This window comes from Cricetulus griseus (genome assembly GCF_003668045.3).
Source record: "Cricetulus griseus strain 17A/GY chromosome 1 unlocalized genomic scaffold, alternate assembly CriGri-PICRH-1.0 chr1_1, whole genome shotgun sequence".
NCBI lineage: Eukaryota > Metazoa > Chordata > Mammalia > Rodentia > Cricetidae > Cricetulus > Cricetulus griseus.
This window is the reverse complement of record NW_023276807.1, coordinates 190,427,035-190,451,096: the sequence shown is the minus strand read 5'-3', so window position 1 is coordinate 190,451,096 and position 24,062 is coordinate 190,427,035. Positions and strand designations below refer to the sequence as shown.

Sequence of the window (24,062 nt, the reverse complement as noted above, 5' to 3'; positions counted from 1 at the left end):
CTTACTGTAAAACTTGATATTTATATGCTTTTTTGTCATGGAGCATTTTTGCTTTTATGTAAATTTTACTTATTTCTGTGTGTGTATGTGTGTGTGTGTGTTTGAATGTATGTTTGTGTGTCCTGTGTTGTGCATATGTGTGTGCATTCCTGTGCATTTGTGTATGGAAACCAAACAAGGACATCAGGTGTCCTGCTCTATTTGCCTTATTCCTCAGAGATCCTTCCATCTTTGCTGGCATGACAAGATTACACAGTCAACCCCTCTCCCTTTTTTAAGTAGATGCTAGAGATCTGAACTCAGGACCTCATACTTGTATAGCAAAAACTCCTGTGAGACATCTCCCCAACCCACTGCTGTTGTTTTGTTGCCTTTTTGGTTGGTTGTTTTCATTTAAAAATGAACAAGCTATCCATAGCCTACAGTCTGACAAAACAGGTAGTAAGTCAAATTCAACTGTGCTGTCAACCCCGTCTGTGTATCATTTAACTAATCACTTCCTACCAGTCCAACTAGGATTCCCCCATCTTTTGTACTTCGGGGGACTATCAAGTAATAATAAATAATTCCATGACTTTCAGTTAGAAGAGCAGCTGTGCAATGGTGGCAGACCCAGCCATTTTTTTAATTTAATGTACACACCATTGGTTTTGAGCAGACCCTGGGACAAGCACCTCTTATGCTGCAGAGTTCATGTTTTATTCCAAATGTGTTAGAGCTAGTGTTAAGCCACTAACCAAAGAGTATTAAGCAAAAGTAAATGGTGTCTCATAAATGAATAAATAGCTCCTCACTTCCACTCTTGGAAATAACTGCTGGCAAGGGACCCATTGCACAGGCAATCACAAGGCTGCTCTCATGGCTTCTTGGTTAATCTCCAATAATGCATTCTCTCTTCCAATGTGCTCCAAGATGTTTTATTATGCAGCTGTCTTGAGCAAAGAGGGCCTAGGTAGGTACTAAACAGCTTTTAAAAGTGACAGTCACAAGTGCTCCCCCAGTTTTCTCCCCCATTTCTTTTGCCTTTTCTTTCTTGAAATTCAACTACCATGCTATATAGAAGTCCCACTGACTGTACTGAGGATCAGACCCGGATCTCTGCCTGGAAGACTAGATACCATATGGAGAGGCCATGGAGGCCAGTGGCCAAGCTCAGGCCAAGGACACCTTTGCTACTGACCTCCCTGACACCATGTGTTGCACAAACAGTGTAAGCCATCAAGTACACAGAATTGCATGAAATAATAAATTATTGCTATTTTAATAGATATTGGTTATTTTATAGCATGGCTCTGGTAAGTAGTTTTCCTTCTTCTCCTTCCTTCCATGCTTCTTAGATTGGTTTTTCTATTGCTGTGTAAACAAATTATTAACATCAGGGTGCTTCAAAAAAACAAAACCAACAAATCATAACCCCATGCATTTTTGACCTCACAGTTTCTGTGGATTGGGTGTCTGGACACAGCCATGCTGGCATTGCTCTCTATGGCTGTAGGTAAGGCAGAGAATGGGCTGTCTTTTCATCCCAAGGCCTGACCTGGTAAGAATCCACACCGAGGTCACTTACACTATTGAAGTAGATTCCTTTTCCTAGGGCTGCAAGACTGAGGGCCCAGCTTTCTTTTGGGGGGTCAGCTGGAGGCCCCTCAGGTCCCACGTGCTTGGGATTCTCAAGGAGCCACCTACTTCATCACATCAGCAAAGAGAATCTCTGTGTCCAGCCTAGCCTTCTTCAAGGGTTTTGGTTAAACAGAGTTCCATCCAGGATAAAAATCTCATTGATTAGCACACATTAATGGGAAGGGGCTAAAAAAACAAAAAAGCCTCTCACCATTAGGAGATTCTATTGGTTAGAAACAAGTCACTGATTCTGCCCACACTGAAGGTGAAGTGATTATACAGGAAAACACCCTAAAGGAGTGGGAGTCAGAAAGTGACTATCAGGAGTGTTTACTCTCAGACCCCACCCCTCATAGTGAGTCAGAAGCTCCAGGTCAGGCCCTGCGTGGGAACTAGCCCTCCAGGTAGGGCTGAGGCTTGATTACTTCTGAGAACTACTGTTTTATGGGAATCGTGTTCCATTCTGCAGATTGCCTTTCTCTCTCCTGATACCACTTCTTGTTTTTACAGTCTTGAAGATTACCAATTACTACATGTCAGACACAACCCTTTACAAAATTGCTAGTATTCAAAATAATGGAGAAAGATGACTGCTTAGACCTTCCATGTCATCTCACTTTACTGAGGTGCTAAATCATATTGGGGTGCTATGCAAATTTATTGCCTTTACCCTCATGAGGAAGCTCATAAAATGGAGAATGTATGAGTATATGAATGTCATAGGATTACCCAGAATGGGGTTGAAGGGCAGGAAGGGGTGTACTATTAATTTCTAGTAATAAAAGACCATCTGACTACAGAAATAATTTCTGCTTCTGCTTGACATTTTCTAAGAAAAGGAGTACTTCATATACAGGATCCTCATTCCAGAGCACCATCAACACACAGGCCAACAGTCAGCGTTGCTCATGGTGAAAGAAAAGTGTGCTGAAATCTGTATCTCTTCTTAGGGCTTTGCCGCTATCTCTTTAGCAAGTGTCTCTCCCTATAAGCAAAGTCAGAATGTTTCAGTACCAGTATCGCTGGGTAACTGCTATTTGCCCATGATTCCTAAATGGGAGAGACTTAGAGAGCACAGCACAGTGACACATGCCATTCGAAATGGATGGTGTCCATAAATGCTTATTAAAGGCCCATCACTTACTTCTTTTTTTGTAGTCCCCAAATGATGCAAAATATCCTTCACTATGCTGTGTGATGAGAGGCCATCTGTAAACTTTCTGCTTTGCTTATAAAATATCTAGGGCCCTACTTTCCCTTTCTGGTGCTGGTCTCTATGGTTAGACTTTCTTTGGATTGCCAGCTCCCAAATAATGACTTATTATCAATTATGAAAGCATGGCCTTAGCTTAGGATTGTTCTAACTAGTTCTTGTAACTTAAATTAGCCAGTTATATTAATATACAGCTGCCATGTGGCTTGTTACCTCTTTGAAAAGAGATATAGTATGTCCCACTCCTCTGTGTCTAGCTGGTGAATTCCACATTTCTTCTTCCCAGACAGAGTTCCTGTCTCCAGAAGTCCCGCCTAGCATCTTCTGCCTAGCTATTATTAAACCAATCAGAAGGTGCCTAGGCAGGCAAGGTAAACAATGTCATAGCTTCTCAGTGTACAGAAAAAATATCCCACAACAGGCCTCTCACCTGGCCCTGTCAATCACTAAGCCCTGTCCCTATAAAGCTATTAATTAACTCATATTGTGCTGTGTGCTACAGGGGCACAGGATGTCTGTCATCCATCTCTCTCTACAGCATATATACTCATTAGGAGTGAACAAGGCCTCTGTCTGAAAATCATCACTCCAATTAAATCTCAGATTCTAGCATCTAAGATCTTGTGTTAAGTCCAAGAGAGAAACTTTCCATATCATTCGAGGGTTAAGTTCTAAAATCAGTGTCTCTCGTGGGTCACACTTACTCCTGGATATCCTCATGGTGTCATTTCAGCATCCTAGATACTCTCTGGAAACCAAGAACCAAGCCAGTGTCCCTCTAGCTTCAGAGGTGATGGCTGTTCCCAGTCCCTTAGGGAACTATGCTGTACAGAACACATGCAGCTTTAATCACGATTTGTTGGTAAGGTAAGATCCTAATGTGTATCAGAGACCTGTTTAGGTCAAAAAATGACAAACATAATATGGAATGACTTTTCCTGTCATAGTCCCACAATGTACATGCTTCCCTGGGTATGGCAGAAGGTAATAGCTACCTTCTGTTTCTTTTTAACATATGTGTTTAGTTAGTTCATGTCTCAAAAATTATACATACAATACAGAGAAAGGAAGATGGACATGGCTTGGACTGTTTCATGCTTCTATACAATCAAGATAACACAGGGAAAAGGAAGAGGCTCAATGGCACCTGCTCTACCTGATTTTGTTCCCTGCTAAATTTCTACCTTGTAAAATGACATACTAACCACTGCCCCACTTGCCAATTCATTGGCACATACCCATTGGTGGAACTTGTTTAAAAACATGTGTTATGAAGACACATTTCTAGAGATTTCAGTGCCAGATAAGGCTCAAATACCCATAATTTTAAATTTTTCCTCAGAGAACTTGAACTGGCCACCAGCTCTGAGGAACTTCAGCAAATGTCAGTCATGGATGTTCTAATAGATGGGTTAAAAAGATAAAAAAAAAAAAAACTTACTGATTCTACTTGAAAACCAAGAAGTAATTAGTCAGAAGGCAGACAAACTTTGATAAGCACATGGAACTGTGCCCAGGGATACAGAGAAGACTCTAGGTAGATAAGGCTTCAAGGCCACCTCTGTCTTGACATTTTACAAATTCAGGGCCTACCAGGTAGCTCTGGATTTAAGGAAATCGAATTAAAAAGATGTGCTGCATAGCAAGAGGAGGTACTTCACAATGAATGTTATTCACACAACACGTTAAACATGTCTTCACAGTCTCCTTCCTTCTCTCCAAAACAGTTTCAGTTCAAATCTACAAAAGCCATAGTATTTTGGTTAACCCACAAACATAGGCTGAGAAACCATAGATCATTATGAGATTAAGTCAACATGGGACACTTATCTGTGGATGATCTGGAGGTTGCAATAAAAACTGACCATGGCCACCACTACCCAGATGGTGTTAGAGTCAACTCACCTTTCGGTCTGGCCAATTGTATTTTGCAAATATGGTATCATAGGTATCCACCGCTCCATCAGTTATGAGCATGATGGCCTGGCTGCAGATACTTCCTTGTCCTGTGTGGTTGAACTGTGGAAAGAAATGTTTAAAATAAGATACATATCAGAGAGTCTATGTATCCACAAGACCTCCAGTGAATGTGGTCCTTGAAATCTAAGAACTCATTACATACCGCCAAAACAACCCACAGGATAAGCTTTGCAAATGGCTTGCTTTTGTGCTCTGAGAATGGCAAACTAACTGCAAATAACTGCAGAAGTTAAAACTCACTGCAGACCAAGGCAAAGAAGAGCATGGGGCCGGGGTCTAAAACACATGCTTGGAGTCTACCTAAGTTGGCAAAGGAGCTTACAGAGTACACTTATAAGGGCAGCAGGCTGTGAGAGTGGTCACATCTCATTCAAAATCTTAATGAGGCTAATCTGAGGGACTTAAGTAGGTACAGAATGTTTTATACGTTAAAAACCAAAGGAAGTTTCAGACAAGAATGAAGTTAGGGAAACGGTAAGTCACATCCCAAGGTTAAGTACTCTTTTTGAACAATGAAGTTAAACTGCATGTTTTAGCATAAAGGATTTATAATAGTTTGTCAGCATGTGTGGGATGCTGGAAATCCCAGATTGTACTTGCTAGTGTGCAGATTCTAATGACAGCTTTATATTTTAAAAGCTCCTACTCTTAGGTAGGGTTGGGCATATGCTTGAAATCACAACTCATGGGAGACTGAGGAGAGGAGGATTGTTGCAAGTTTAAGGTCATCCTGGTCTATGTTTCCAGGAAAGCCTGGGTATCAGGTTGAATCTCCCTTCTCAAAACAAACAAACAAACAAATAAAACAAAAATCAAATAATGGAGGGTGGGGTGGGCATCTGAGACATGGCTGGGTGGCAGAGCACTTCTTGCTGTATATGTGCCAGGCCCTGGATTCGATCTCAGTACCACATGCACATAGCTTCCAGCCTTTCTGAGTAATAACTGCAAGTGAGCAGACATAATTACCAGGGTTGTACGCCCTTCCTGTGAAGAGGAGGTGGGAAGAAAAAAACCTATAATGAATGCTATTAATGATGCAAGTCAAAGCAATACCAAGTCCTTAGACACCCCACAATTATACAATGCTGAGGCTCTGACATATAGAGTAAGTCGTTAGCCTTCAGAAGCAAATGCTCCCTCTACTGTAATCTGCTGTTTATTCACTTGCTAACATGCATGTGTGGTGCTGGGGATGAAACATGCCCAAAGCACTTCCTTCTCTTTGTATTCTCTTTGAAAAGACATACAAGAACTACTCTATATGCCTGATGATGATGACTCTAAAAGGAGGAAGCAGAGAAGGGAGACAGGAAATGAGGGGTTTTATGAACCGTTTTCAAGGAAGACTTCACTATGAATGTGATTTTTCTTTTTCTTCTTTCTTTTTTTAAGATCCTGTCTTAACAACAATGACAAAAATCTGTCTTGGGGGTGAGTGGGTCGGGGAAGGGATGCAGACTGAATTAAGGCTCAATGGAAAAGCACATTCTTAGGCTTTCCCTAGAGGAAAAAGGGCACCTCAGCAAAGAATGTGCTAAATGTATTTGGCCACAGCTCTGGAAGACAGTGAAGGATACTTCAAATTGAAGATATTCACATTTAGTCTTTGTGTAATTACAAGTCTGATATGATTACCATAAATAACTGCATGCATGGATGCATGGATGCATGGATGGATGGAATTTCTCTGAGACCCTATTAGGACAGAGCAAGCCAGCCGTCCATGCCTGTAGAATCATGATACAGTAGAAAGTTCCCAGTTCTATTCTAGAACCAGATGCATGCCTGGGATGTTCTTTTCCCTGATCACCCACTTCTTCATTTATAACATGAGAGTAACATCCTTACATGGTTGTTATAACAGAGGTTAAATTTCATTGTTTACCATGTTAGAAGCTTGAACCTATTGAATCTTTATTGGTCTTGCAGGTTGAAACTGTGCTTATCTTTCTTTTGTAGGCAGGAAGGCTAAGGCCCAGAGAGACTAGCCCAAGGAGAAATAACTATTGTCCAACAGTTGGTATCTGAACACGGGCAGGCCATCCCTAGCATCTACACTTGGCACAGTCTGCACTCTAGCTTTTCAGTAATGACAGGGAAGTTCCTGAGCAGCTAGCGACTGTTATGGTCTGAGAATGTCCTCCAATTGTCTTTGTGTTAGAGGCATGACTCTTAGTGTAGCTATATGAAGAAGTGGTTCTGATTTGTGAGAAGCAGTGCCAAGTGGGAGGTCCCTGGATCACTGAGACTGCTGTCCTCAAAAGACATCGAGCAAGTTCTTGAGAAAACAGGTTATGAGTGAACATGGCCTTCAGTGTTTCTGGCTTCCTGATCCAAGACATGACCCTTCCTTCTCACATATACCCTTGCTGTGATGCCAGCCATTATCTGCCATCAGGCTCTCATCATTGGTCAACCAATGGGACTCCTCTCTACCTCTGAGTCTGTGATGAAATAAACTACTTTGTCCTTCCCCTGAGACACCACTAAGTTTCTTTCAGGGTAGTGCCTTTCTTCCCTTACTTCAGTGAGAAAACAAAGTCTAGCCTGGCCTTCTAGAGAGGTTGTTGGGGCAATGAGTAAAGAGGCCACATTCTACACAGTCCTCCTGGACTTTGAAAAGCCCACAACAAGCCTTTGAATAAAAGTCATTCCTGCTTCAGGTCACAGAGACCTCGGGCATAGGGATAAAAGTCTGGAGCTGTTCTGGGAGCTCATTCAAAACCATTCTGGAAGAAACACTCCCAACAAAAGGAAAGAAGGGGAGGGGGATGAAGGTATCTGGGAACTGTGACTTGGAAGTCAGGACCCCCCAGGAGCTATTCATTTACAAAGCCAGTCCTTTCCTCTCAGGCAGGGCCCTCTCATATAGCCTCTAAAGCAATATGGACTTGGAGGATTTTAAGGAATGCAATTAAATTCAAATGCTTTGATGAGTAATATCTCTTCTCTTCATATTTGTCTAGAACATTTTTTTTTCATTGAATAGGGAGAGTGATGAAAGTGTTTTCCATAATAATAACAATGACAAGGGCCTGGTGATGAACTACAATTAGCTCCCTGATTCATCAGTTAGCAGCGAAACTTTCAATGCATCCTGACATTTGGAGCATTTGGTTGTGATTAACCGTCTTTGAAATGTCACTGCATTTTATTTAATTGGCTAAGAAAAAATTTTAAAAGGTAATCACTGCAAAGATCACATTCATCGCCAAAAAAGATAATTGCAGTTGTCACATGACAAGGTAGATGCTAACTACTGTAGCAAACTGGTTCTGTGTTCTTTGTGGAGTCTAATGAATGGAGTAGAGATCAATAACTGGAGAAGGCTTAGAAGTTTATTTAAATGCTCTTTTCAAAGCATGAGTATCAATGACCACAAGCCTTTAAGTCATCTGAGTAAATACCAAAACTGAAATGTTGGTAATTGCAAGACAGAATAAATTCCATTTAATTGTTGAAGGCTCTGAGCCATTCTAAACTTCAGCTAGTCACAGACTTAATGTTGTGTGTATCAGCACGCATGCGTGCAGGGGTGTGTGTGTGTGTGTGTGTGTGTGTGTGTGTGTGTGTGTGTGTGTGTGTGTCTGTGCAACATCTTTTTAATTTTAGATAGGCTTACAGAGTCAGGCATAACACACAGGAAGAGAATTCTATCACTTAAAGGCCACATTGATGAAGTGGAAAATAGATAAAGCCTCATTTTCATGGAAGATTAACCATCTCTGTTTGTGTAAGGATTTAGCTGTTTAAAAGCCCAATGGCAAGAGATGGGGTGGAAACGTTTCTCTATAAGATGAATGTGCACTCAGACGAGTGTGGTGCCAACTGCTAGCCATTCTCCAGCCTGGACATTTGGCAGCCTTCATTAGGGCTGTTTCCTGCCATCCAGCATTGATGAGCAGTCCATCTGGGATCTGACTGGCCAGACTCCATAGGTTTCCGCAGGTGAAGATCAGGCATATGGGTAGATAGAAGGCTTTGCTGTTTAAAATAAGGAGAGCCAATAAGATGGCTCAGTGGGTAAAAAGTACTTGTCACCAAGTCTGATGACCTGAGTTCAATCTCTGGAATTCACATGGTGGAGGAGAGAACAAACAAGCTGGACTCTGGACTCCACAAATACACAATACATACACACATGTATGATAAAAAAATTCTGACAAGGATTTGAGGCAGGAAAAAGGCACCCATATTGTTGTTCTCTCTGGGTCTTAGTGGTCTCTGGCAGTGTGGACACAATATTTTGGAGGATATAAAGGGTCTTATACTCAAACATCTGCTTAGTGGACCCAGACTACCAACTACTGATATTCAGTTTAAACAATATAAAGTATTATCTGAGCCCAGACATTTAACTACTGAAATAAACACATTTTTAAATGTCTCTACCTAACAGACCTCTCCTAGTCTTTACTATATACAAGTGCTATGGATCTTCTTCCAAGTATGTATTTAGGTTTTGAAATGGAGAAAATATATATGTAAGTGCATTACAAATATCCAGGATGAGGATAGTTCCCCAACTTGCACACCACCCAATGTTGAAGATCTTGGAAGATCAGCATTTATCTGATTGTAACACTGGCTCAGGAATGTTTGAAGACAAAACTGATGAATGGAAGGAAAAAGGGGGGAGGGGATGAATGAGAGGCCTTGAAAGAGGTGAGGCCAAGTGTCAGAGTGGAAGCTACAGTTGTTTTGAGACAGGACAGAAAGACTGGGATTTACAGGGTATGGGAGAAGGGGCTCCTGAGACTCCAGTTTAGTTAAAGTTTCCAACTATCTGAGAATCAACAATTCCAACACAGTTGTTAACATTCGCTCTAAAGGTGCTGATAGGGAAACACTATGGATTTCATATGAATATATTTTCTAATAAGGAAAATAAAATAGCAATGACCCATGCTTAAGGCCCAGGCCTACTCCTGGCCTTATTCCTATCCTGGATACTTTCTGGAAATTTCATGAACAATACTATAAACTTTCATTTACAGTATAAATACCCTAAGTTCTCTTACAACTCTTGATTTATCTTATCAACTACAAACCTATCAGGTATATCTCTGGAGAAAAAAAAAAAGGTCTCATTCAGATTCTTAGCAGTAGATCTCACCCTTTACCTTCTTATTAAGCCCTGTTCTTAGATTTCCTGCAGGAGAGACTCATCCATCTGCCATGGCAAAGCTGCCTGGTGATCTATTGATGACTTGGAGTCCTAGCAATGAAAGAAGCAGGGCAATGCAGAGACAGCCAAGTCTGCTAAAGGCAATGGGATCTCACAGGAGGCATAGTTCTTGTGAGCTGTCACCTTTGTTGACACATAACAGTCCCCTAGCTCACACTCCTCTACCACCAAGAGCAGGAAAGCAAGGATGTGCCACAGGAAGACTTCCAATAAGAGGTTGAGATCAGAGTGGTTCTTAACATAAAAAGACTGAATTTCCAAACCACGACAAGTCTTTTAGCATCGCCTCTTAGAAAGAGACTGATAAACTCAGGACTGCTGTGATTGAGAGCTCTGAGGCCTGAGAAGTCATCTGCCTGGGTTCAAACCAATGTGAAGGAGCTAATGATAACCATGAACTTGTGATCCATCTGCCTCCATCTCTCAACTGCTAAGATTACAGGTGTATGCCATCATGCACAATTTGTGTATTACCGGGGCATGAACCCAGGGCTTTGTGTATGTTAGACAAGAACTTTGTTGAATACATCCTAGCTTTAGATCATGAAGTCTTGCATACATGTTAATCACCTGTAGCTAACAGCCCCTGGGAATGAGACAAGACGAGCTGGTTTTAGGTATATACTGGAGAAAATGACTAGATACCTTCCTTCCCCGTTTCTGTTTCCTCTACAGGAGGAAGAGACACTGGCTCAGGACTGAGACCAAAATGGCTTTCTTTGTGCCACATGCCATTGATAAAAGAATCTCTAAGCCAACCTTTTACCCAGGAGCCAGTGTACCTAGGTATGAAAAACGCAAATCTAAACTGGGATTTCACTGAGTGGCAAGGCAAAGCCTATGGTCCAGATTAATCACCTACCAAGGTGATGGGGGGCTCATCACCCTGTCCCTTCATTTGCTCACAAGCAAAGTGACAACAGCCTACTCTGCAGAGCTGACACACTAATCCGGATGTTGGTGGCATTCCAGTTTGTTCCTGTTGCTATCAGAGCACCTCAGGCCTACAAACCCCATCAATTGTTCTGAGCCTGAGAAAGGCAGGACGAAGAGATACTTACATCACTGAGTATGTTGAAGGCCTCGTTCAGAGCAATATCCAGCATCCCAATTCCTTTGGCGAAAAGTTTGTCCAAATGCTCCCTGAAGTGCTGAAACAACAGCGTATGACAATCCATTAGGACTCTGCATGTGTCCCCTTTTCATGGAATCTACCACCAGCTCACCCCAGCTCCTCTGCCACACTCACTCCTAACTGCTTCTGGGGGTTCAGTAGGATGTCCCCCCTTTCTATCTTAGGAGGCTTTCTCAGGCCATTTGCTCCTCATAGCAATTCACAATGCTTCCTTTGTGTCCTAGTTTGCTTCTCTGTGGCAGTGATAAAAATACAGGAAAGCCTATATTGCACAGTAAAGCTTCCAGGTCAAAATCCATCATCGAAAGAAGTAAGGGCAGGGGCTCAAGGCGGGATAATAGAGGTAGGACCTGGAGGAAAGCTGCTTCCTGTACTGTTCCTATGGTTTGTTCAGCTGCTTTCTCATACAACCCAGGACCACCTACCTACGTGTGGCACCACTCACAGTGGGCGGGGCTCTCCCACATCAATCATTAATCAAGAAAATCCCCACAGATGTGTCCACAAGCCAATCTAACAGACATTTTCTCAATTGAAGTTCCTTCTTTCCAGGTATTGCTAGTGTGTATCAAGTTGAGCCTTCTTGGTAGCAGCCTGGAGTCTCTTCTGTTTCTTCTGGTTTTGTAGAAATCCAACCTCCACCTCATAAGAAAGTAACTATGAAACCCTGCAAAGAAGCTTGGCATGTGAGGACATGGCACATGGTACATGCCTCACACAGAATGCTTGAGTTTGGACTTTGATTTTGTCTTGGTGTTCTGAGCTAAGGATGGATCCTAGGCTTGTACATGCAAGCACTCTCCCCTTGTTCTATATCCTGAAGCTCTTTACCAAGAAGTTGGTCCGTAACTGGCCACAGGGCTGTATCATTATGGTCAGGTTCTACTTTACAAGTCCACCTGGTATCATATCCATCACCCAGGCTCAATGGTATTCGGGGTCACAGGTTTATACTGCATGGTTACCATTCTTTAATCCACGTGTGGCTGTGTGTCACATGCTGCTTCAGGCAAGGGCTGCTTTTATTGTTGGATGTGGAGAGTCAAATAGAACAAATGTCAGAGATTGGCTGTTTGTGACAAGGTCAGCTGATTTTGTTTTTCATTTTTGTTTTTGTTTTTTTCTGCTACAAATATAATTCATCTATCAGGTGAAAAATCATTCCCTGAAGAGAGATTTTTCTTTCTCTTTCTTCTCTCCTTCCTCATTCCAGACTGTACCCTTCTTTCGTACCCATAACATAAACCAACTCCCTGATCTTAGAGCTGTATTTACCTCTCAGCCTAGCCCCATCTACACACAGAGTTGCTTTTCAGAAAAATATTTCCCAGGTTGGGAATCTCCACTAATAGCTGCTCTATCCAGTTTGGTAGCTATTGGTGACCTATAGCTACTGACATTTAAGTTGAAATAAAATTACTCACCGTTGAGAACCCTGTGCCTCTATAGCTCAAGCCACATTTTAAGTGTTCATTACCCCGCTGCGGCTAGTGACTACCTCACTGCCAGTGCCCAGGTTAGGACACTGCCTTCACTATGGAGGGTTTCACTGAATAATGCCAATCTGAAATACAAGAGTCAGAGCAGTCATTTGGGCTCATCGTGTCAATGACAAATGTGGAGCCTAAGGCCTAATGTGGTATGACAGTTAATCTTGGTTGTCAAATTGACTACATGCGGGATCAACTAAGAAACAGGCTGCTGGGCATTGTGAGGGATTTTCTTGACCAGGTTATTTGAAATTGGAGGACCCATCCTAAGTGTGGGTGGCAATGTCTGGGAGCAGCCCAGATAATAACAGGAAATCAGAGGGGGAAGCTTTTCTTCATGCCTGATTGTCTTCTCAGCTCCTTTCCTAGTTCACACACTTCCCAGGCTTCTAACATACTGAGGACCAGTGGTTCTCCATGGCTCCTCAAAGCCTTCAGCAACAGACTGGGACTGCCCAGATAACCTAGACTCATTGAATGAGTATCTATCTAGTTCTTTGCCTCTGCAATGTGAAAACAGCTGTTGCATAATTGCTCAGACTCTATCCTGTGAGTCAATCAAATAATCAAGAGACCACTTAATGATATAGCTGAAGACTGTCTTAATCAGTGTTCTATTGCTGTGAAGAGACACTATGACCATGTGGCAATACTTATACAGGAATACATTTAACTAGGGTGGCTTATAGTTTCAGAGGTTTAGTCCATTATCATCATGGCAGCACACAGGCAGATATGGTGCTGGAAAAGGAGCTGAGAGTTCTACATCTTGCTTTTCAGGCAGCACACGAAGACTGGGCACAGCTTGAGCATATGAGACCTCAAAGCCTGCCTTCACAGTGACACACTTCCTCCAAAAGTAGGAACACCCACTGGAACAAGACCATGCCTTCTAATGTGCTACTCCTTAAGCCTATGGGGACCATTTTCTACCAAACCACCACAGGGATCCAGAACCCTTTTTGTTTCTTCTGACTCTCCTGTACTAACACATTACATATGGCTTGAAGAAGAGCACTTTCTCTTTTTATGTCCTAGTTTCAATTCTGCTGCTGTGATAAAACCCTAACAAAGAGCAACAAAGCGTCCATCACTGAGAGGGGAGTCCAGGAACAAACTGGAGCAGTTAGTCACATCACAACCATAGTCATGAGCTTCCTTCCTTCCTTGCTTGCTTATCTGCTTTCTTTTATTTTACTCTGTTTAGGAATCTCTGCCTAGACCAGTGGTTCTTACCCTTCCTAATGCTGTGACTCTTTAATACAGTTCCTCATGTGGTGATCCCAACCACAAAATTTTTTGTTGCTATTCCATAAGTGTAATTTTGATACTGTTATGAACCATATTATAAATATCTGATATGCAGGATATCTGATATTCAACTCCTAAAGGCATCATGACCTACAGTTGGGAACCATTGACTTAGAGACTGATGCTGTCCACAATGGGATGAGTCTTCTTTTATCAATTACAATCAAGACAGTCACTCACGGACATGCCCATGGCCAGTCTGATCTAGATATTCCCTCAGTAAGACTCTTCTCCAAGATGACTCTAGGTTGGGTCCAGCTGACAAACTAACCAGCACACCTTCCCAGCCTCAAGATGTGGCAGCCTCAGCTCTTCCTCTAGCACCATGTCTGCCTGCATACTACCATGAAGATAATGGACAAAAACTTCTGAAAATTTATGGTAGCCCGAATTAAATGTTTATAAGAGTTGCCATGGTCATAGTGTCTCTTCACAGCAATCAAAACCCTAAATAAGACAAGGGGGAACTAGTCTGGAGCTTGCCAAGTAGGGAAGGTGTTCATTTATGAGACCCACCCAATGTCACACAAGGGTATTGACCTGGGACTTTTACTATAATGTAGGAGAAGGCTGTCATTCCAGTTAAGATGGTTAAGTTACGGAGGAAAACTGGGTTCCACCGGCCACCAAAAAAGAAAATTTCATAGTGGAGGGGTATGGTTTGAATTAAAATGCTCTTCCATAGGTCCACAGGGAGTGGCACTATTAGAAGGTGTAGCCCTGTTGGAGTAGGTGTGGCCTTGTTGGAGGAAGTGTCACTGTGGAGGAGGGCTTTGAGATATCATATATGCTCAAGCTATACCCAAAGTTGACAGTTCACTTCCTGTTGCCTGTGGATCAAGATGTAGCAGCCTCAGCTCTTCCTCCAGCACCATATCTGCCTGCATACTACCATGAAGATAACAGACAAAAACTTCTGAAAATTTACGGTAGCCCGAATTAAATGTTTATAAGAGTTGCCATGGTCATAGTGTCTCTTCACAGCAATCAAAACTCTAAATAAGATAAGGGGGAACTAGTCTGGAGCTTGCCAAGTTGGCAAGGCTAGGGACTTGCCTCTCCATACCTTGTTAATGCTAGGACTCCAAGCACTAGGACTCCAAGCACATGCTTACATGCCAGTCTTTTAGACATGGATTTGGGGGAGGTTGAACTTAGGTCCTCATGCTTGCAAGACAAGCATATTACAGAGTTATCCCCCAGCCCAACTACCTGCCCCTCTTCTTAATCACTGTCCCTGAACCTTGCTACTTAGCATGTGTCTGTGCCAGACAGAGCACAGAACGACACTTTATGCCCAGTGGGCCTTTAGTACTTAACAGTGACTAAACACTGCTTTGGCATCATGGTTATATTAAATACCATCATATTATTACCTGTGTGCATATTAACATAACTGATATTCAGTCCATGAAGAAGATCCCCAAACAGAAATACAGTGAACTAGAAGCTTGTGTCCTTACTGTAGACCATGAAGCCCCAATCTTGCCATGTGTGGAGTGGCCATGATAACTGCCTAGGTGGCAGATAGAGCAGAGTACATCAGGGCTCAGGACAACAGGAAGAAATTTCTGATGCATCCTGTCCCTATTCTGCCTCTCCTTGAAGACATTTTTCTTCTCTGAGCCTTCCTTTTCTTTTCCTCTTAGCACTCAGAGGTATGCGGTAAGAGACACACTTGAGGACAGTTGTGGTACAAGGAAGCAATGTAGGGCCATCTTTATTTCAGAATCATTGTTTCCCATAGTTCATGATAGGAAATGACATTACAGTGCAACAGAGATGTTGTCACTAATAGAGAGTGCTTATCTGTGAGTGCAGGAATGACTGAGCTAGGAAACCATTCAGTGCCCTGCTGAGATGTTCAAAGGAACAAGTGATTCCACCATAACTCAGGTTTGGTAAATGAGAGTTCTGCCAAGGCCCAGTCATCACCTTCCTTCTCAAGGATACTGCCAGCATATTCCCATGTTCTCCAACTGTTCTCACAACGGCACCATGACCACAGGCATCCTTCCACACACACGCTGTTCTGTGGAAGTGTAATTTGGACTTCTTTAAAAGTTTTCAAATCTTGCACAAATGGAGGAAAAACAGGTGGAGTAGGAAGGATTATCATCAATATTTACATTTTAAAAATAACACCAGAACGTTGGTGGCTGTGGAGGTGGCTTGGTTGTTAAAGTATTTGCATCACAGCAAGAGGACTTGAGTTCAGCTGGAATACAGGCAAGGAGAATACAGTTCAGCTGGAATACAGGGAAGTGGAGGCAGTAGGCTCTCAGGGGCTCCTTGGCCAGCCAGTTTAGTCACTTGAGTGATAGGTTCAGTGAGACCCTGTCTTAAAAATAAGGTGGAGAGCAAATGAAGTCACAAACAATAACACACACACACACACACACACACACACACACACACACACACACACCCATTCACTTACAAATGCACACACCTCCTCACCCCCTGAAACTTTATACTTCAGATGCTTTCCATGCCAACTGCCTCATTTGCAGCTTTATAGTCCAATACACCTCGGGAGAAAAAACAAGGGCCAGGTTGTTTTAAATGAATACAAACGTGGTTAATTTCACTCACCCATAATCCCCAAGGGTCCTTGAGAACCTAGTTACATCAGAATAGAAGGTTCCAAATTGCTGGGCGGGGAACTGCTGGACAGTTGTGGACAGAAGGTAGCCAGCCCCCCACACCTTTTCTAAATTAAGCAGTTTGTGGGAAGTAGTGACAGCCCCATCATATTATTAAATTTCAATAAAGGAGGAGTGGGGTGGCTTTTTATCTTAGCTTCTGGCAATTCATATGGCATATGCTGCTGCCTAGGAAAAGGCTTGGCTTCCAAAGCAATTAGTACAGCTTACTGCCTGGGGAGATAAACCTGCCATGGCTCCCCATGCTCAGTGCCAGCAGGAACCACCGAGCCTGCTTATCTCCTTTACACAGTCAACACAACCCAGCCAGAGGAGGACTTTGGTGCAATGGGCTCTCCCTCCACCTGGATTTGGTTTGGTAGAATCATACTGAGAATTCTCACTGTGACAACAGGATGCCTGTGCTTCACTGTCCATGCGTCTTAGTTAGGGTTTATATTGCTGTGACAAAGTGCCATGACCAAAAGTAATTTGGGAAGTGTCTTCTTTAGTTAGGGTTTCTATTGCTGCAATGAGACACCATGACCAAAGAGCAAGCTGCTGAGGAAAATGGTTTGGCTTACACTTTCACATCTCTGTTCCTCCCTGAAGAAAGTCAGAACAGGAACTCAAACAGGGCAGGAACCTAGAGGCAGGAGCTGATGCAGAGGCCATGAATGGGTGCTGCTTACTGGTTTTCTCCTCCTGGCTTCTCGGTCTGCTTTCTTATAGAACCCAAGACCACCAGCCTAACACCTGCTCCACCTACAATGGGCTGGGCCCTCCCCCATCAATAAGTAATTAAGAAAATGCTTTTATAGCTGTTTTTTTTTTTTTGAGACAGTGTTTCTCTGTGTTGCTTTGAAGCTTGTCCTGGAACTCACTCTGTAGACCAGGCTGACCTCGAACTCACAGAGATCCGCCTACCTCTGCTTCCCGAGTACTGGGATTAAAGGCGTGAGCCACCAACGCTCGGCTATAGCCGTTGTTACAGAGGTATTTTCTTAATTAAGGTTCCCTCCTTTCAGATGACTCTAGTTTGTGTATCAAGTTGACATAAGACACCAGTGTCCCTCAGTATGTTTGGCTCTAATAGTTACCACACACAGTGACAGTCAGGTGGCTCAAGGTGAGGCAGAAAATAAAATAATAGGACATGAGAGGGAAAAGAAAATCCTCATCTTCTCTGCAGCAACAAGGCGGCAGTGAGATCATAAGCAGCAACTGTACACAGCCTTTCTCCCATCCAGACTGGGGACCCACAATCTTCAGGGAATTTTAGCAGGAACCCCGTTCACAGGGAAAGGACATGTGTTAAATTCCTGTGTCATCCTAGGATCTCTTGCTTTAGTTTTTTTTGTCTGTTTGTTTTTTTTTTTTTTCTCCTGAAAAGATTATAATTCCATCCAGGTCACCTTTGAAGCTACCCTATAACCTCAGAGAGAGAAAATCAGGGGTAGAGTTTCTTAGCAGCCATTTAAGATGTGCCTTGGCAACACTAAGGATGTATACATGGCTAATAATAATAAGATTGCTATTTTCCCTTGGGAAGCCTATATCTACACTTGGATATGTCCTTCTGAGCACCCTCATCCTTAAAGTTTACATTATGTTATCTTTAATAAAATCAACTCCATTTCACATTGGCCAGTCCTGAAACTCTTTCCTGCTTTAATGCAACAAATCTCAATATAGCCTGAGCTGAAGTCCCTAAAAGATTAGGGGAACTTCACAGGCAATTGAATGAGTCAGCTTAGAAATGTATATCTGTCCCCCTACTGCTGACAAAGGTACATGTTTTGACAGACTAGGATCCAGGTGTTCTAAGAATGCTGTATTAGTTCTCTAGAGAAACAGAACTTATAGTGTGTGTATGTATGTATGTATGTATGTATGTATGTATGTATGTATGTATGTGTGTTGTGAGCTTTCTTTCCCACCAGCCTGGTACCAGAGACATGTCAGTCCCAATGAATAAACAGACACTATATTAGTTATAAAGCTGTTGGCCTTTGGCTAAGGTTTCTTATTCTTAATTATTAACCCATTCCTATATATCTAAGTATTTCCACATGGTCTTATCTTACCAGGGAAAGCCAGATCTGCAAGTCCTTTGCCTGCTACATCGTGACTGCTTAGCATGTCCACATGCCCCTGCTTATATACTGATTCTGCCCAGATAGGTCACTCCCTGCCTGTCTATACAGACCTCCAGGCCTCTGTGGTTAGCTAGTGGCGTTTTCTGCCCAGCTATGTCACTTCCTGAGATCACATGACAACTCCTCTCTACCTATTCCCAGAATCCTCCTCATATTCCAGCCCCATCTATCTTTCTGCCTATCTATTGGCAAATAGTGTTTTATTTATCAACCAATAAGATAAACATACACAGAAGAACATTCCCCATCATGTGTGTGTGTACATATAAAGGAGATTTATTAGAGTGGCTTACAGGCTGTGGTCTAGCTAGTCCAACAATGGCCATCTACCAACAGAAGCACCAAGGATATAGTAATTGTTCAGTTCACTAGGCTGGGTGTCTTAGCTGGTCTTCCATGTATGCTGGACGCCCAAAGAAGTAGGCTCTATACTAGCCGAGGAATGGATTAACAGCAAGAATGAGAGAAAGTAGGCAAAGACCAAAATCGTCCTTCTTCCATGTCTTTCATATAGGCTGCCAGCAGAAGGTGTGGCCCAGATCAAAAGTGGATCTTCTGACCTCAAAATTTCTTGATTAAAGGCGGGTCTTCCTGAGCCTGACATAAATCCACACACCTATGAACACTTAATTTTTGACAAAGAAGCTAGTTATACAATGGCAAGAAGAGAGTATCTACAACAAATGGTGATAACTAAATGTCCATATGCAGAAGAATACAAATAGATCCATATCTATGGCCAATGCACAAAACTCAAGTCCAAATGGATCAAAGACCTCAACATAAATCCAGTTACACTGAAAATGATAGAAGAGAAAGTGGAAAGTATCCTTGAGTGCATTGGCACAGCAGACAACTTCCTGAATATAACACTAGTAGCACAGACTCTGAGAAGGACAATTAATAAATGGGACCTCATGAAAATGAGAAGCTTCTGTAAGGCAAAGGACACTGTCAATAAGACAAAAGGGCAGCCCACAGAATGGGAAAAGATCACAAACACTGATGATAACTTATGCTGGAGAGGATGTGGAGAAAGGGGAACACTCCTCCATTGCTGGTGGGAGTGCAAACTTGTACAGCCATGTTGGAAATGAATATGGCAGTTTCTTAGAAAATTGGGAAACAATATACCTCAAGATCCAGCTATAGCAATCTTGGGCATATACCCAAAGGATGCTCAATCATACCACAGGGACACTTGCTCTACTATGTTTATAGCAGCCCTATCACATAATAGCTAGAATGTAGAAACAACATAGATGTCCCTCAACTGAAGAATGGATAAAGAAAATGTGGTACATTTATACAATAGACTATTGTTCTGCTATTAAAACAATAACATCAAGGAATTTGAAGACAAAGGAATGGAACTAGAAAAAAATCATCTGGAGTGAAATAACCCAGACCCAGAAAGACAAACATGGTATGTTTTCATTCTTAAGTGGATATTAGCTATAAAGTAAAGGATAGCCAGGCTACAATCCACAGCCCCACAGAGCCTAGGTAACAAGGAAAGCCCAAAGTGGGACACATAGATTTCCCTGGAAAGGGGAAATAGAAGAGATCTTCTAGGTAAATGGTGAGGGGTGGGAATGAGAACATGAAGGACCAAGTTGGGGGCAGGATAGAGAGGGAGAATAATGAAAAAAATGTCTTGATTGGGGCGGGGGTACATTTCAGGGTCAGGTAGAACTCTGGTGCAAGGGAAACTCTCACAAATCTAAAAGGATGACCCCAGCTAAGACTCCTAGCATTAGTGGATAGATAGCCTGAACTGGCCTTCTCCTGTAATCCGATTGGTGACTACTCTGTCATCAAATCCTTCGACCAGTAACTGATAGAAGCAGATGCAGAGACCCACAGCCAAGTTCTGGAGCAACAGATGGGAATCCTGATGAAGAGAGTGAAAGAGGATTGTAGGATCCATGGGGGTCAAAGTCATCCATCACATGGGAACTCACAGAGACAACTAACCTGGCTCATAGGAGCTCACAGACACTGTACTGACAGCTAGGGAGCCCACATGGGACCAATGTAAGCCTTCTACATATGTGAGACAGTTGTATAGCTTGGTCTCCTTGTAGGACTCCTGGGGGGGGGTGTCCCTGATGCTCTGGCAGGCTTTAAGGAACCTATTTCTCATACTGGATTGCCTTGCCCAGCCTTAAGGCAAGGAGCTTAGTCACACCTCAACTTGAAATGCATGCTTTGTTGATACCCATGGGAGGCCTGCCCCTTTCTGAACAGAAATAGGAGTGGATTTGGGGAAGGGGGGACAGAAAGGAGGTAGGGGGAGTGAATGGGAGTAGAGGAGGGAGGGGAAACTTTGGTCAGGATGTAAAATAAAGGAATTAGTTTAATTAATAAAAGATAAATAAAATTGCAATATAAAGCAAGAGTGAGTCTTCCCACTTCAAATTATTTAATTAAGAGAAAAATCCTTCATGGGTGTGTCCAGCTGCCTGGGTTTTAGTTAATTCCAGATGTGGTTAAGTTGACAACCATGAATAGCCATTAGCCATTACAAGGGCCCAGTAGAGGCCTTCCAAGTTTTAGTCCCAGTAACAGATGTGGTACCATTTTCCTTCTAGCAGGAATTTTGGCTTTTGATAGTCCTATCAGACAATTTGATGAATGGCCTACCAGCCATCATGGCTGTCCCACTGTGAGATTTCCATGTAAGTTTTCACAGAGCTCTACAGTCCAAACCCAAACCACTGAAGCCCATCTACCAGAGACCAAGGCTTTCCACACCTGTCTACTAGTCACATTTAGTCACTGCTAGGTTTTTTCTGTAAACAGGGGCTCTCTGTCCTGACAAATGTAAGCCTGACAATACACACCTACCACCCCAACATCACCCACAGGCCGATTCTCTTAGGCACCCATTGAGCTTAAGAAATCCCCTGGCTGAATTCTATAGCCATTTTGGCCACATGCCTCAGAAATACAGGACCAAGAGTAGTTAGTAGAATTTACAGTAGGAAGGCACACAACTGTGACATGGCCACCTCCAAACCCAGACTTTAGTAATTCAGGCTACCATGTGATTCCACTGGGGAGGAGCAGAGATCTAGTGTTTCTAAACAATAAAACTGGAATGGTCCAAGAAAGCTGGTAGGAAGGAGGTAGCTCAGCTGTTTGTGAGGGGAGGGGGTGGGCCACACGAATTCTGATGGAACTGCTCTGAACTCTTCCAGGGTCTCCTTCCTATTGTGGATAACAAATTGAAGTGTCTAAAGGCAGCAGCTGTTGGAAGCCAGTGCCAAACTAGACACAAGATGGATCTCTTGGATACAAACAACACGTGCTATTTCATAGCGGGTTCCTCACATCAGCTACCCATGGCAAAATCCCTAATCACTCCCTGGAAGCCGGTGGTGGTCAGCTCAGCACAGGAGATTCTCAACTGGAAAGCCTCTCGAGTGCACCAGCACTCCTACCACATCAGTCCCAGGTGTCCTAGACGAGACACATAGTCACTTTACACAGCCACCACAGAGGCTTCCCAGGAGGACACTGCAGGGTCCAGATGCTCAGAGGAAGGCCACAGCCAGGAGGCTTATGGACAGGACACCTGCTTTGTCTGCCAGTTCAGGATGGCACTGGGTGTGTGAAGCAGCAGGCCTTGCCCATCATGTCTGCTGCACATCTCTGAAGGTCAAAGTTCATCCTTCATCAACTTTATGAAGGTCTTGATTTGATGAAAATGTCTTTCTGGGAGCAAGAATGCTTCCACGAGCTGGGGTGTATGGGACACAGAAGTCAGAGTTTGAGTTCACTCCAGCCATGATGCCAGGCTCTGGAGATGCCTTGGCTCTGGAGAAATGTGTTTGTATTCAGTGCCCAGGGAGAAGGCAATGCAGACACAGCACTGCGCATGTCAGTGAGTTCATTCACACAGCCATCGGGGATTTATGTATTTAATATATATACAGTGTTGTGTCTGCATGGGTCCCTGCACACCAGAAGAGGGCACCAGATATCAGTAAAGATGGTTGTGAGCCACCATGTGGTTGCTGAGAATTGAACTCAGAACCTCTGGAAGAGCAACCAGTGCTCTTAACCTCTGAACCATCTCTCCAGCCCTTGGAAATATAGGTTTAATGATCTACCTACATTACTTGACTAGTCCCTGACTGATGACTACTTAGGTTTCCAGGATTTTATTTTTCCAATCGTTACTCCAGTGAACATCATCATGCCTAAATTGTAAGCCATTTGCCTGGTAACACCATCATATCAGCTTCATAGAAGCAAACAATCAGTAAATATACAGTAAATATATTTCTTTGTACATACCACAAGGAGTTATTATAGAAATGTAATAAAGTAATTCAGACAGCACTTAATACAGAATCAGTATTTGTAATTGCTCAGTAAACACCAGGTCTCTGTGGGATAACTAGAGGTCATAGTGTCAGAAGGCACTGCATTTGGGTCTTGTTTTTAAGCTGACATGCTTTCTCCCCTTCCAGCGCGACTTACCTATTTACCAGGACAGGAAAGTTGCTGCTTCCCCAGTGGAATGAGAGAGTGCAGATACCTTGGTGAAGGGACTCAGCCACACCTGGGGGCTGCAGCTTGCATTCAGCTCTCCTTTGTTTCAGATTGCCACGGCAGACACATGCCAACATGGCTATTCTCTTTAGGAGGCTCATGTTCCCCTAGTTCTAGGAAAAGCTAGCAAGTGTTAGGGTTGCCAGCTAAAATACAGATCACCACAATAACACCAAGTTTCAGATAGACAAATAATACCTGGAAAATTCATTGCATGTCAATATATACAGTATGCTTCAATTCCCTGTAAATTTTGGGTGGCTTGCAGCTGGTATTGACTGGTATCTTTAACCAGTCATGCTGTTCTTTCTAGGGTTGTTCTCCAGTCCCCTTAAGGACTCTGTCATCACAATGGACCGTGTTTCAGGTTTTTATTCAGCGTTAGCCTCAACCTGAGATCAGGCATTTTTCTAAAGAGCACTGTTTAATTTTTTCAACTCCACACAAACTAGAGTTTCCTGGGAAGAAGAAACTACAACAGAGGAGTTGCCTCTATCAGATTGTATAAAAGAGCAAGCTTAGCACGCCATGGATAGCAAGTCAGTAAGCAGTGTCCCTCCCACCCCATGGTCTTCGTCTCAGTTACTGCATCCAAGTTCTATCTTGACTTCCCTTGATAATGGATTGTAACTTGTAAGCTGAAATTAGCCTTTCCTTCCACCAAACTTGGGCAGCGTTTTCTTATCAAGGCGAGAGAAAAGCAAATGAGGGCATTCTCATTTACACTTATCCTCCTGTGCACAGAGTCAGCGAAG

The 24,062-nt window shown here is 42.9% G+C and overlaps 1 protein-coding gene across 1 annotated transcript in view; it reads right to left on the bottom strand.

Moving 5' to 3' along the window:
- Cacna2d3 (calcium voltage-gated channel auxiliary subunit alpha2delta 3) overlaps positions 1-24,062 on the bottom strand; it is an 804,511-nt gene that overhangs the window by 371,778 nt on the left and 408,671 nt on the right. Inside the window, exons 10-11 of the mRNA XM_027389601.2 lie at positions 11,066-11,155; positions 4,739-4,852 (exon numbers count right to left, since the gene is read on the bottom strand). Of these exons, the coding sequence (XP_027245402.1) occupies positions 4,739-4,852; positions 11,066-11,155 (204 nt within the window). The remainder of the gene's footprint in view (positions 1-4,738; positions 4,853-11,065; positions 11,156-24,062) is intronic.